Genomic DNA, 15720 nt, shown 5'->3' with positions numbered 1-15720 from the left:
AGTTTATCATAGTGTTCATGAGATAGGTAGCACATTCCAAGTGGCAAAGCAAATGAAGGTCATAACATGATGACGATGATGCCATGGTGATGATCAAATGCTTGGACTTGAAAAGAAGAAAGAGAAAAACAAAAGGCTCAAGGCAAAGGTATAAGTGGTAGGAGCCATTTTGTTTCAGTGATCAAGACACTTAGTGAGTGTGATCACATTTAGGTTCAATAGCCATACTATTAAGAAGGCTGAAACTTGTATCGAAATATGGTTATCAAAGTGCCACTAGATGCTCTAACTCATTGCATATGCATTTTGGATCTAGTGGAATGCTAACACCCTTAAAAACATTTGTGAAAATATGCTAACACATGTGCACAAGGTGATACACTTGGTGGTTGGCACATTTAAAAAAGGGTTAGAAACTTCACCGATAGAGTGTCCGCCCGTAGAGTATGGACAGTCCAATGGTGCCACCGGCGCCTTATATAGAAAAGACAGGGTTTCATAGAGTGCATTGGACACTGGTCTCAACTGGACCAGAGCGCCCGGTCAGTGGAAGCAGTGAAGATGTTGGTGTCAGTCTTTGACTGAATGATGGGTCACTTCATGATCGGACGCTAGCAGGGTGTGTTCGGTCCTGCAACATGGCACCGCATAGAGGAGATAGTGAGTGACTAGACTCTGGGTGAGTCTGGTCGGGCATGACTAGACATGTCCGGTCACGAGTGGAGGCTTACTGGAAGTGATCAAACACTGGGGTCCTGCATCCGGTCATGATCCAACTAACATGTCCGGTCATAGCTGGAACCTTAGTGGAAGTGACCGGACACTAGGGTCCTGTGTCCGGTTGTGGCACTATGCTACGTCCGATCATCACTTGACCATTGGGATTGGTGCTCAGTATTTGAGGAGAGGTATGACATGGTAGCCATCCATTGACCATACATTGGTTGGGTGCATCCGATCGATCTGACTGGAGTGCTCGATCACCCCTAGTTGTGCCCAGTGAAGGGGTACAATGGCTCTATTTCATGGGGGCTTCTATTTAAGCCCCATGGCTAGCTCTAGCTCACTCTCTTGGCCATTTGCATTGACATAGTAACCTTGTGAGCTTAGCCAAAGCCCTCCCACTCATCTCCATCATTGATTCATCATCTTTGTGAGATTGGGAGAGAATCCAAGTGCATTGCTTGAGTGTTTGCATCTAGAGGCACTTGGTTTTAGTGTTTTGCTGTGGGATTCGCTTGTTACTCTTGGTGGTTGCCGCCACCTAGATGGCTTGGAGTAGTGAGGATCATTGAGCAGAGGTTGGTGATAATCTTTGGCTCCGATTGTGGTGATTGTGAGGGGTTCTTGACCTTTCCCCAGTGGAGAGACAAAAGGTACTCTAGTAAATTGTTTGTGGCTTGTGTGATCCTCATCTTGTGTTGGTTGTGCAGCACCCTATTGAGGGTTTGGCATGTGATGCCAATTAGCGCGTGAACCTCCAAGTGAGTGAATCGCCACAATGAGGACTAGCTTGCCGGCAAGCAAGTGAACCTCGGTAAAAAATCATTGTGTCATCATTTGATTCTAAGGTGATTGGTCTTCATTGGTATTCATTCTTGTGATTGACTAGTTCATTCCTTGACTTGGCAGTATAATCATCTTGCTCTTTCCTTTACATTATAGCAAACTAGTTGTCAAGCTCTTTAGTGTAGCTAGTCATGAGAGCTTGTTAGTTTGGTTATTGTGGCTCTTTAGTTTGCCTTTGAGAGCACACTAACTTAGTGTAGTGACATAATCATTGTGTGGATAGAGACTATATAAACTAGAATTGTGGTAGGTGGCTTACATTTTTAGTAGCCTAGTGCAACACTCGCTTTGCCTCATATTTGTCTAACCAGTTTGCTAAGTGTTGTAGAAATTTTTATAGGCTATTCACCCCCTCTAGCCATTAGGACCTTTCACGCGTCCGGTCACCCCAAGTTGTGCCTAGTAAAGGGTTACAATGGCTCTTTTCATGTGGGGGCTTATAAATAGCCCTTTGGTTAGCCTTTGGATGGTAGGTTGAGCACACTAGAGCCTTGGTGGCTTGTGTGGTAGTGCTTGGGAGCCCTCCAGCTCACTTGAGCTTGATAGTGTTCATCCGATCAAGTGAGTGAGCGATTATAGTGCGATTGCATCATGAGGTTGCATCAAGTGGCACTAGGTGATCGAGTTGCAAGCTAGTGGTGCTTGTTACTCTTGGAGGTTGCCACCTCCTAGATGGCTTGGTGGTGCTCTCCATCAAAGCCTAGAAGATGCTTGTGTGGTGCTCTAGAGAAGAGCTTTGTGAGGGGCATTGTGCTCACCCTACGGGAGTCACGAAGAGCAACTCTAGTAGAGCAAAACACGAAGGGTGACAAGTGGTCTGGCCAGGTCAAGTGCTAGAGCTTGTGGTAAGCACTCCATGTGGGAGAGTGTGACTTGCGGGTCACCACTAGCAAGAGGACTGGCATCAACCTTGGAGCTTGTCTCAACGGGGACGTAGCATGTGAACCTCGACAGAAAAATCACCATGTCAACATTGTTCTTCTTGTTGGTTTGCAATCCCCTTATACAAGCTCATAATTACTTTCATATACCTTGTGCTTGTATAGTTGCTCTTGTAATTAGTTTGCTTGTGTAGCTCACTAGTTACCTTCTTGCTTGTGTAGCATAGAAGTAGCTCCCTTGCGTGGCTAATTTGGTTTGTGTAACCTTGTTAGTCACATTGCTTAGTTTGTGTAGCTAAGTATTTGCACTCTCTAATTAGGCATTGGTTGCATTGTTATTGAGCATTGCTAGTGAGCTTAGGAGCTTTGTGCTTTTGCTTACTAGAATTGTGTAGGAGCTCCCAGTGTGCAAAATACTAGTGGCATAGGTTTGTGTGACCTTGCTCCTAGAATTGGATAGGTGAGCTCTAGCTAGCCCAACACCTTTGTTGCCTAATTAGGATCTTTATAAGGTGCTTGTGAACTTCGATAGAGGGTTGTAGTCTTGGCTAGACCGATTGTTTTAATTCCACATTTGTTTCGATTAGCCGGCGCAATTTAATTTAGAAAGGACTATACACTCCCCCTCTAGTCCACCATCTCGACATTTTAGTGGCTAAATGAGTAGTAGGCCAAGAGCTCGGCATCTCGATGTCGCACCACGCTCTCTTGGCCATCCCAGATGATAGCCACTCCCAATGAGGATCATTCTGACACTCACGCCCCATAGGCATGAGGGAGCAATAGTGACACCTCTAGCAATAGCTTTGACCGGCCGTAGGCCCAGGGCACCAAGCCTTAGCAGGAGCAAAGGCATGACCTTTCTCCTCGGTGTCCCCCCACATGCCACCAGATCAGTAATGACCTCGACATCCATGACATCATCGAGGCTAGGCACCATGCTCCGGTGCAGTTCTACACCCTGAACAGCGGGGCGTGGGTGCCGCCCTAGATCACTTTAGCCCCTAGCTTTTAGGGCATCAGTCTAGGTGGCTCCCTACCGCAGGTGTTTTTGGCCACCGATGCACATCTCCAAGTACGATGACGAGACCAACTAGGATCACTGGCTAGAGGACTATCGCCTCACCATGAAGGTCAGGGGGGGGTCAAACGATGACTTTGCCATCTAATACCTTCCCCTACTTTTGTCGAGCTCAACCAGAGCTTGCCTTGAGTAGCTCGAACCCAGCAGCATCTGCTGCTAGGATGATCTCTATTTTGTCTTCATTGGCCACTTCCAAGGTATGTACACTTGGCCTGAGAACTTGTGGGACCTTTGCAACTATAGGCAGAAGCCTGATGGGACCCTCCGGGAGTACATCTAGTGTTTCTCCAAGAAGCACAATGAGCTCCCCAACATCACCGATGCCGATGTCATCCACGCCTTCATCTACGGCACGACCTATGAGGTGCTCATCCATGCGCTCGGCCGTGAGACCCTAAGCATGATGCGGGAGCTCCTGGATGTCCCCACCTAGTATGCCACCAGCGAGGAGGTGGTCGAGGCCAACTTTAGTGGCAAAGCCAAGGCTGCTAGTCACCTTAGTAGAGGCAATGGTGGTAGTGACCCCACCTCGTCCCTATGACACCACGACAGAAGGAACATGGACTAGAAGCACCATGGGGAGGAGATGGTGGCAATGGCCAACCACGCCGCCATACCTCAGCTCCATAGGTGAGGCGCACACCCAAAACACTTTGTGAAGGCACTCAAGGCCCCTTGCCCGTTCCACAAGGGGCAGACAAAGCACCTCCTCAAGGACTGCGCTACCATGAAGGGCTACATTTGTGGCACCCTTGGCCAATAGGGCAAGACCTAGAAGCCTATCCTAGAGGCCAGCGACCTGATAGGAGGTGCCTAGGAGGAAGACACTGCAACAACCTATGCCCTAGCAAGGTGCCATTCTATGGGATCATGCTAGGGAAGAAAGACATCCCCCTTGGGCGCATCTGGCTCAATGTCACCTTCGGCCAGCCGGACAACTTCTGTAAGGAGCCACTCACCTTCGAGGTGGTTGACTCTCCCAGCGCCTACCATGCCCTCCTTGGTCGACCATACTTTGCAAAGTTCATGGCCATCCCCGACTACACCTACCTAAAGCTCAAGATGCCTGGCCTAAAGAGGGTCATCACTATTGAGGGATGCTTTGAGCAAGCCTACTACTGTGAGCAGGAGTGTGTCGCTCAAGCAGCCATGCTCATCGCCCCCTGTGGTCTCATCAGCTCTAGCCATGACATAGGAAGGGCATTGGTGGAGGAAGCAACCAAGGCTACAGCAGCGCTTGACCAACCAAGCGTCGGTGAGGCGGACAAGGCTCCTGGTGGTAGTGGTGGCTCAGCTGGCCCCTCCATCTAGGCACTTGGCCCCCTAGAAGTTGTTGACCCAATCGAGGTGAGTTCTGACCTTTCCCCATGAGGGAAGGCCAACGCTGAGCCATCTGCCTAGAAGCGCCATCTCCCGAGCCATGACCCGCTTGCTGACCTCCTTCGCCGGCCTACCTCTCCAACAACAAAAACCTAGATAAGTCCCATCCTCCTGACCCTCTTGTTTCACTTGTCTTTATATTTGTCTCCTTTATCCTAAGGCACTCTAGCGATGGCTCAGTTGCACTAGAGGATCGACTGAGCTTACCATCTGCTAACCTTTCTGAAGGAGAACAACTGCAGAAGGCCCCTGAGTGAGGCGAGGATGGGATGGACGGAGCAAGAGGACTAGACGAAGGATCAGTAAGGCACTAATGGAATGGCCATGACCACCATGTTACCAGCTATGTCATCTTTCCCTTCTCTTGTGTCCATTCTATTATCTTTGCAAGTACCTACCTGTCTCCTGATCCTTCATTAGATCAGGCCACCCCACCGCATGATGGTTTGGGCCCCCCAGAAGGGGCTTCATCGAGGGTTCTAAGGCTAGCCCACTAGGCTTCAAGGCCGCCCAAAGCACCTAAAGTGCGAGGGACGCTTAGGAGATGAGCCAATGTGGCTATAGCCAGGACACTAGGAAGTGTCCTGACCGTTTGGACAAGTGATGTCTGAGTACCAATCCCAATCTACTTATGGTGACCCTTTGAGGGAGGCAGCGAGCCCCTGAGTACCGATAGACGGGCTTGGGAACTATATGAGTGGCTCGATCGGGAAGCTGTGGATGTCCCCTCTAGGGACTTGACCGGGGCACGGAACGGTCGTAAACCCAGGGTTCTCACGGACTTACCTGCTAGTAGCACGGGCGCAACGATCTTGGCCACTAGGGCCATCATCATAATAGCCCATCCCAATGAGGGACTAAGTCTCTGAGCATGACTCAACAGCAATGGGATTACAAATGAAACTAATTTCATTTCATTAATTGGGAATGACCCGATTACAATATATGGTAGAAAAACCTACTTTCATTTGGCATGGGGTCGGCCCCCTAACCCCATGATGATCTCCTCTCCTCCTCAAAGGGTAGGAGAGTGCCCAAAGCAAAGGCTAGCCTACCACACCAAAAAGGGCCAACCTCCCTGGATCTTCTTCAGGTGCAAGCATAGGGAGCTCCGCAAAAAGAAAGATAGCGAGGCCCTGCCCTAACCTCATCTGTGGGGATCACACCACTAGGCTCCCTGGCCAAGAGCCCCCAAGGGGTTGGCCGACCTCACCATAGATGATGGTTGGGGAAGGTCGGTAGCCACCCACACTACATGAAGCAGAATCCATGCAGCATCATGGAGTATTTCCTACCACCTCATGTAGTTGTGGTGGCTACCTCGCTGGAGTCCTTCCACCCTTAGAGAAGTAGTCACCCGATGGACCAAGACAGGCTCACTCAGAGGGAAGCGTCACACTTCATCATCACCATCGCCACCAAAGAGATGGATCTGAGAGGAAGAAGAGAAGGGGCTAGTGGAAGGGATTGAAGACACTACACCCCCTAGGGCTCCCCATTATAGCCTAGACGATGCACTATGGGCGTCTCTGGGCCCTCCAATCAGCCATCAATGGCCTAAGGGGCCCTAGGAATGGTAACACCCTAGGTGTTTGGCTTCCACATAATTGCATTTCATTTCATAAACATATGCATCATCCATGTCATCATGCCATTGTCACTGAAACATACATATGCAGCATTCACAAATTCTGATTGTTTCATACTTGATTGCTTATGAATGGTAGTAGTGCAACATGTGAATGCAACATGAGTTTCTCATACCTTGAAACATGGCAACATGGTAGGAATGTGGCAAGTTAAAATTGCAACCAAAGTAATGAAACATGTGAAACATGGAATTGCAACATTTGAGTGAATTGTTTGTTTTGTTGCTTCATCACATGTGATCATTAGAAATTGGTATAGCACTTGTGTAAAGTGGTTGATTATGGTCTAATACACCTTAACTACACTTAGGGTAATTGTTGGGACATTGTTCATGTAGATCAAAATGACCAAATTGCCCTTTAGGAGAGGTTTGACTTGAAATGAACCTCAGAGTGACACTATTTGACTAATTCAAAAGTCCAACTTAGAGATCTTGCATGGCTTTGCACTCTTTACCAAAGTTGTAGCTAATTTATCAAGGAACAAAAGTTGTTTTATGATCAACTCATGAAAATGTGTGGAACAGCCTCAAACATGGCCCACAAGTCATTATTGATGGTGGATTCAACACTAAAAAATATTTCTAAGTCCTAGCTGCATTTTAGTTTGATTGAGCCACCTTTGGCTTGATACAACTCAGGATACAGGGTGAATTAGCTATAGATTTCTAAATCAAAGTTGTAGCCCTACCATAGCTCTACAACTTTTGTATACATTACTTTCACTAAATCATCACGGTTTAAGAGATCCATCACGGTTAAGTTCGCCTGTCAGTCATCGTCGTTGATCTCTGAATCAAAAATTTTAGATAACGGATAGAGTTCGCCGTGGCCGACCAGCGCAGGAGCTGCTCACCGCGTGGTGCGCATGCTCTGCCGATGTCTCCACATCGCGTGTCCGAGCTCTAGATGAAGGCCAACGTCTCGCCACTCGCTCGTTTACTCGCCATTTCGCTCTGCCATCTTCTTCCTCCATGAGAGCATGGCGACCGAGACGCCGTGGTAGCCGCCGAGCCAAAAATCCACCTCAACCGAGCGCCTTGGTCTGATTCATCCAAGCCATAGCCCCACCGTGAGCTTCTCCACGTCTATGACCCCACCATCATTCCATTTTTTCGCCTTAGGTAGACCTCCCCATGAGCGCGGCTCCACCGGGTCGCCATGACCGCCGCCGACCGAGCTTGCACGGGGCTGTGCCACTCGAGCCCTTACCATCCCTTCTCTCCCTTGTGCTAGGTGCTGTGTGTGACACTGAAGCTCATAGAGTGGGCCACTAGGGCCGTGACGCTGTAGCCTCGACGAAGCCGGCCAAGCCGTGGCCAAGCGCCGCCATGGCCGTCACCACCCCCTCTTGCTACGGTAATAGCCAAAATTGATGGCACCGCTTGATGCGCATTGTTGAGGCGAGCACCGTAGTACCGCTAGACTCGCTAGAGATGCCACCGGCGACGAGTTGAGCCGCCGGTTCTTCCTCCTCCCCTGCCTGTCTCTCTGTCGTGTGGGGCCCCATCGTCAGTCGCTAATGCCAAGGCGGGAGCCAGCGTGGGCCACGCCGAGTGCTGGGCCGTGCTAGCGTTCGCTTGCGCATGCGTCATGGGCCGCTGGGTCTGTTTGGGCCAACCCAGCTGTAGTTCATTAGGGTTTCAAATTGTTTTGTTTTATTCTTTTCATAGATTGGTGTATAGATTCAAAAATATGTATCTCCTAGTTGGTAGATTCAAATGTTGTGGTTCCAATTTTGCTGAGTTCATGATAATGTCTAGTTTTTATTAAAAATATAATTTATGCTATGTTCTGTTATGAAAAATGGAGTTGCTAATTATCTCTTTTAATCATGAAAGAAATAGGGGTAATTATATCTTTTTCTATGTAGCTCCAAATGGCATGAAATTTTTATGGTGTACTGCACATATCATGAATAGCTTGTAGTTAAATTTTCATATATTTTGGACACTGTATGTAGGAGATAGAAAATTCTCTTATTTGCATGGATGGATCTTGTGTGAATTTTCATAATTTTTCTATAGATCCAGTAAAGGTAAAATTTGATGAGTGCTGTTCTTATGCTAGAATGATGCTAGGAAAAATGAGAAATCTGTTGCTTGACACTTTTCAATAGGGTTTACTAATTATGCTAAAAATAGACATGCCACCTGTTATTTTGGATACAACAAGTTCTGCTTGCCCAATGGCTTTGAAATTTTTATGGTAGTCTATGTGAAGCATGAGATAGCTACTATATTTTTGTAGATTTTTCTGAACAGTTTTACTATATATTGCTTTAATCACCTAATTAACTAAATAAATTAGAAAAGGATATTAAATAATTTATTTAGAAGTTGGCACTATACTTTCTAATGTTCCTCTGGTATGCACAACAAGTTGGTAAACTTGGTTTGGTCCAATTATGCTTTTGCATCATCACTAAATATTTAATTTAGTAACCCTGTCATTTATGGACAGATTTTAGGTTTACCAGAATTCGATTTGGTTAACGTAAGAATCATGCTTTGATGTTTACAAATGATTTGTAGAGAATTTCATAAGCTTTCCAGAATGTCCTCTTGCAAGTCATTTGAATTTATAGAACTCTGGTTATGATTGAATTAAGGAACTACCCGTGTGCATATGAAACTTTAACTGTTGTTTTAAGTATGCCTTTACTATTTCTAAGTTGTGGTAATGTTCCTAGGTGTTAGGCCTTTAACTGAAGATGAGCATCTTTATCTTAGGTTATGCAAGTTAGGTAAGTTGATCTCGTTCTTCAAGTTAAGTTAGATACACATTTTAAAGTGATTTGAATAGAGCTATTCTTAATCGATAAATGAGTGTCCAGTGATGTTTTCGTTAAACACTTACTGTGATTCATTCATCATGAGCATCATGTCATTCCTTATGCATCCATGATATTTATCTTGTGCATCGGCATGCAATAGGTGTACCGGAAGGAGTGACCCTGCTAGAATTCGAGGAACCGAGCGAGCAGCAGCCAACACCGGAGATTCAGGAGGTGCCGCCTTTAGGAGAGGTGCCAGACGAGGTCGCCGTTGAGTGCCCGGATCACCGTCCGTGCAACTTTGTGAAAGGCAAGCCTCGGAGCATATTAAGCCTCCTAATTTCTGAAATGCAGTTAAAGTATTATTGTTACATATATATTGTTGCATTAAGTTTAGGTGTTGGATGCAAACACTTGCTGCATTGGTTATCCAATCCTTGTCCAGATATTGATACCCTGAATCCTATGTAGCTTAGGCTCATGTAGTGCTTAGCCCTGCTTGAACACGATAGAAGTCATGTGATTTCCTGTCACCTGCATATGGCATAGTTGGCTATATTTGCTATCGTGGAAAAGAACTAGTCTTAAATTGAAATGAAGACCGGACGGAGGCTTGCCGGTTTGTAGTGACTCCGTCTATGTCGCTTAAGGACTGAATCTTGGAGCCTTTCTTGTTCATGTTGAACACATGCCTCTCTCTTAGTTGGTTGGGTCTGAAGATCGACCACGAAGCCGAATAGCTCACCTCAGGCCGGGAGTCGATAAGTATAAAGTACGCCTTGGAAGAGAGCTGTAGGCGTTTGTCCAAGGGCAGGTGATTTAAAAGTCCTGATCATCCTGGCAGAAGGGTAATCCCTAAGAGCGCTGGCGCTGATCGAACCCACGAATTTGGTTCCTGAGTTGTCCCAAAGGTGACCCATGGCTACCCTTGCAAAGTATGCCAGGGTGAGAGTTAGGAATACCCCCTCAGCTGAGTTGTAATTCGATTCGAGTCGCCGTCTCTCCCGGTTAGTGAGAACTTGACGGGCTTATCTCTAATGTAGATACACTAAATAACATAATGGTTCGAAAATGATGATGTGATGATGACAACCTTATTATACATGCTATGGTTAATATTGTTTGCTCCTAATAAGTGAGTGCTCTAGTACAGGTGCAAATCTAGTGGACAGGTAAATGATGATAAACTTGATGCAAAGTTTAAATTGGTTACTATATTCATAAGCTCTTTTATGTAACTGTGTCCAGCTAGCCCACCTCATAAGCCTTGCATGACCCTTGGTGTCTTTTATTTCTAGTTTTGATGGGTAAGTCTAGCTGTATACCTTCTCGTACTCAGGGTTTATCTCCCACCTATTATAGATGACCAGTTCTACTTTGGTTGCTGCAAGTATTGCCTTCTCCCAGCTGGGGATGAAGACTAGACCATTGGGCGTGGTCTCTACTAGTTCTCATACCTAATGATGCTTTTGTGGGACATGACTAAGATCTGGCAATGTATTTGAAACTATGAAGTTATGTACTAAACTATGTTGCTTCCGCAAATTTGAACTTGGTTTGTAATATTTTTATTCGAACTCTGATGGATGTAATCCGAATGCTACTTGTGAAATGTTGTAACGAATGATGTGTTGTGTTGAATCACTACGGTCTTGGTTTGTATGTCGAGAGTTGGTTGAAATCCTTCGTGATTTCCAAACTACCAGGATTATGGGAGCTTAAGTACAGGAATTTGATCACTTCGGTGATTGTTTTTGTACTTACATTCTTATGATTTGGTCAGTTCTGTTACAGCTGGCATCAGAGCAAGATTCGACACTAAACATGTCATTTGTGTATTTAAAACAAAAGTATTTATGAAAATTCTAAATTAAATACTAAGTATTGCTAGTGGTCATATCCCTTATGCCCAAATAAGGACTCTTAGGTGGCTTATTAAAGTACTAACTTGGGGGTTCCTGCTTGTTTCTATTTCGTTGTCCATATGACGTGCTATTGTATGGATGCCATCCGCTTGGGTGGTAATGTATGGATCCAAATACCTCTACGCTCTGGTAAGTGGAGAGTTGTGAGAGCATGACCGTCCAACCGTTGGTCTAGGGGAGAGTAGTTGTGGTTGCTCGCATACTTACATGTTCGATCATGTATCTATGAGAGTACTTAAATGTGGGTATCTTTGACGGGTAGCTATGATACTAGAGTATATGCATCTGGGGATGTATGTATGAAAGTATTTAGTTTACTGCTTACTTTACATGCCTTTTTGTGAAATTATTGGGCTGAAATGAAATTTTCTATAGGTACACTAACAACGTGTCGTTGTAGATCGACTAGCTATCATATATGAGAAAACGTATGTATGCCACCGTATATTCCGCTAGCCTTTAAATTTTTCTAGGTTTGTGAGGACGTACGGATCGTGCATGCATCATGTTCGAGCATACATGGCATTTCTTGCATTACTCCCTCCTTTAAAATATGATTGTCCTGACTAATTAAATTTCGTATCCCTTAAATGATTCTCCCCTTACGTTGCAACTTTTTGCTACAGATGGCGTGCACAAAACTCATTGCTCGCAAGTCCGCTGGAGGCAGGGCGCCTCGTCATTGGTTAGCTCCTCGTGAGCCCCGTTTGGAGCCTACTGAGGCAGAAAGGCTGAGGGCAGAGCTAGCCCGGGTGACTACTGAGAGGAATGCGGCTCAGCACCATTTGGAGCAAGTAACACAGGAACGGGATCAAGAGACCCTGGAGGTTCAGAGGTTGACAGTTGCTCACCGCAACTGTGAACGCATGTTGATTCATGTGCTGAACCAACGGAATGAAGCCTGGCACGAAGAGAATGTGTTGAGAGCACGACAGGTGGAGCTAGAGCAGCAGTTGGCAGTTGCCGAAGAGTACAATGACCATTTCCATGAGGAGGTTCACCTATTACACAATTAGCTTCACCCTCTCCTGCCACCTGATGATGAGAATGACGATGAGGAGGAAGATGAGGAGTTAGAGCCTACTAGTGATGAAGATGGAGGAGAGATCTTCGACACTGACTCCGAGGATGATGCGTAGTTTAGCTTACTACTTAGCTAAGGCGCTAGAGCTAGTCTTTTGTTGATCCTCGTGCATGAACGAGTAGCTTTGTAATAAGTTAATCATTGGGATGTAATATCGGACCCTATGTTATTTTGGATGAAAGTTTGGAACCACTATGGCTTGGATGTAACCTATCAAACGTGTTATGCTCCACGTATGTGAGCCTTTGTTAAATTCCGTCTTTGCGGTTTATAGATCTCATTGTTGGTTAAGTTCATCGCATTTATGTGTCAATTGATGCGCTTGATGAGTTGTGTGATTGTGATGAATGATTGTGCCTCTGTTGATTATATAAATGCATTCTCTCCAATGGACTCAGTTTGGCATAATTATACAATTCATCTACAAAAATTTCCACATCATTAGTGCTCATTAGCTATACATTTTGCAGATGGCTTATAACCTTCGTCGCGGTCGTAGCATGGGAGATGAGGAACAACCACCTCCTCCACTGCCCACACCAGCTGAGCTAATGCAGATAATCGTTGAAAGTCAGCACATGCTAGCTGAGGCTATGCGCCATATGGCTAACCGCGATGATCGACATGTCCGCCAGGGACCTGAGCCAAACCAGCATAGCAGCTTTAAGGACTTCATGGACACAAAGCCTCCTATCTTTAGAGAGGCAGAAGAACCATTACAAGCTAATGAATGATTGGGCATGATAGAGCAAAGGTTTGGATTGCTCCGATTGATAGAAGGTATGAAGGCTTCGTATGCAGGACACCAGCTCCAAGGCCCTACAGGCATCTGGTGGACCCATCACAGGACCACCTTCCCGACAAACATCGAGATAGTTTAGGGACCAGTTCTAGGTAGCTTTCAGGGGACTATTTTATCCCTCCTAGGTCTCATGGCCATTAAGCATACCAAGTTTATAAAGCTAACCCAAGGCAACAAGAGTCTTAATGAATACCTCCAAGCATTCAACAACCTAGCAAGGTATGCTCCTGAGTTCGTGGATACTGATGCTAAAAGAATAGCTAGTTTCAAGAGGGGACTTTCCCCTAAACTGATGAAGTCTATGGGCAACTGCAAGTGTGTCACCTTCAATGAGTTTATCAGTGACACCCTGACTTAGGAGAATAATGATAAGATATATGCTGCTTCCAAGACCTATAAAAGAAACTTTGAGGCAGGTGCTTCTCAGTCTAAAGCACCAGTGGTATCCAAGACCTAGTATGGTCCACCCAATGCTAATGTCTGGTACCGCCCACCTTAGAAGAAGAATCAAGCTAAAACTGGTTTTCGTAAGGGGTACACAATTTCCTTGCCAAAGAATACCTCTAGGCAGGGCAACTCCAATGTTCCACCAGCAAATAGGCCATGCTGGAACTGTAACCAGCCTGGTCACTAGGATAATAAGTGTCCCTATCCTTCCAAGCAGAATGCTCAGGGAAATGTCCATCAGGGGCATGTTCACTACACTACTGTGGAGGAAATTCCTGCAGGAGAAGTGGTCACCGCTGGTAAGTTCCTTGTTAATGATCACCCTACAGTTGTGCTCTTTGATTCAGGTGCTTCACATTCCTTTATGAGTTCTACTTTTGCATCTATGCATAAGATGAATGTGATTACAATTGTCAAGGGTGGTTATTGTATTAGTTCTGCTGGAAATAATATCATGACTAACCAAGTAGTTAAAGATGTAAAGATTGAGATTGGGGATCGAGAGTTCCTTACGGATCTTGTAGTTCTGTCAGGGGTAGGAATCGATGTAATCCTAGGGATGAAGTGGATGAGCGGGAATGGAGTGTTAATCGATACATCAACCCATGTGGTAATGTTGAGAGATCCTATGGATAAGAAGGGTTTTCTAGTGCAGTTACCTCATGATATCGCTATCCATAATATAGCCAATGCTACCCTAGCCAAGGCCATTAAAGATATACCGGTTGTCTAGGAGTTTCCAGATGTCTTCCCTAATAACTTGCCTGGATTGCCTCCGGACCATGATGTAGAATTCAAGATAGAACTCATTCCGGGTATGGCTCCTATTTCTCGAAGGCCCTATAGAATGCCGCCCAATGAGTTGGCTGAGCTGAAGAGTCAGTTGAATGAGCTACTAAAGAAAGGTTTGATTCAGCCTAGTTCTTCTCCTTAGGGTTGTCCAGCTATCTTTGTGAAGAAGAAGGATGAGTCTCTGTGCATGTGCATGGATTATCGCCCCCTTAATGCTGTTACTATCAAGAACAAATACCCTCTTCCTCGCATCGATATTTTGTTTGATTAGCTCTCCAAAGCTAAGGTATTCTCCAAGATCGATTTGAGGTCTGGCTACCATCAGATCAAAATTCATCCTGAAGATATACCTAAGACAGCTTTCTCTACTCGTTATGGCTTGTTCGAATATCTTGTCATGTCCTTTGGGTTAACAAATGCTCCAGCACACTTTATGTACCTGATGAATTTAGTATTCATGCCAGAACTGGACAAATTCGTCATTATGTTCATTGATGATATCCTTGTATATTCTCAGAATGAAGAAGAGCATGCTGAACATCTGAGAATTGTGTTAACTCGATTACGTGACAACCAGCTTTATGCTAAGTTCAGCAAGTGTGCATTCTGGTTGAACAAGATACCTTTTCTAGGTAATGTGTTATCTGGAGATGGAATTTTGGTTGACCCTACTAAGGTGCAAGAAGTCCTTGAGTGGAAGGCACCTACTACGGTCACAGAAGTCTGAAGTTTTCTAGGTTTGGCTGGCTATTATCATCGATTTATCTCGGATTTCTCTAAAATCGCCAAGCCCATGACTCGACTACTTCAAAAGGATGAGAAGTTTGTGTGGACTCCGAAGTGTGAAGAGGCTTTCCACACTTTGCAGACCTTACTAACCTCTGCTCCTATATTGGCACAACCTAACATCAAGAAGCCTTTTGATGTCTACTGTGATGCATGTGGCACCGGTTTGGGGTGTGTTCTTATGTAGGGAGGTCGGGTCATTGCTTATGCTTCGCGCCAGCTTCGAAAGCATGAAATCAATTATCCTACCCATGACTTAGAGCTAGCCGTGGTTGTTCATGCCCTAAAGATTTGGAGACATTACTTGCTAGGTAATATGTGCAACATCTATACTAACCATAAAAGTCTCAAGTACATCTTTACTCAACCCGAGTTGAACATGCGTCAACGATGATGGTTAGAATTGATCAAAGATTACAACCTTCAAGTGCACTACCATCCTAGCAAGGCCAATGTGGTTGCTGATGCCTTAAGCAGAAAGGCCCATTGCAATTCCTTAGTTAGTGAAGACTTTCATCTGGCACACCTCCTTCATCCTATAGTAC

General features: G+C 45.4%; 1 protein-coding gene across 1 annotated transcript; it reads left to right on the top strand.

Moving 5' to 3' along the window:
• Positions 1-4404: 4404 nt before the first annotated feature.
• LOC136469898 (uncharacterized) lies at positions 4405-4845 on the top strand. The gene has a single exon (XM_066467920.1). The coding sequence runs from the start codon at positions 4405-4407 to the stop codon at positions 4843-4845; it is 441 nt and encodes a 146-aa protein (XP_066324017.1).
• Positions 4846-15720: the final 10875 nt, after the last annotated feature.

Source organism: Miscanthus floridulus, chromosome 8 (genome assembly GCF_019320115.1).
Source record: "Miscanthus floridulus cultivar M001 chromosome 8, ASM1932011v1, whole genome shotgun sequence".
Classification (NCBI taxonomy): Eukaryota; Viridiplantae; Streptophyta; class Magnoliopsida; order Poales; family Poaceae; genus Miscanthus; species Miscanthus floridulus.
The sequence above is the reverse complement of the archived record's forward strand: the minus strand, read 5'-3'. Positions and strand labels throughout refer to the sequence as shown.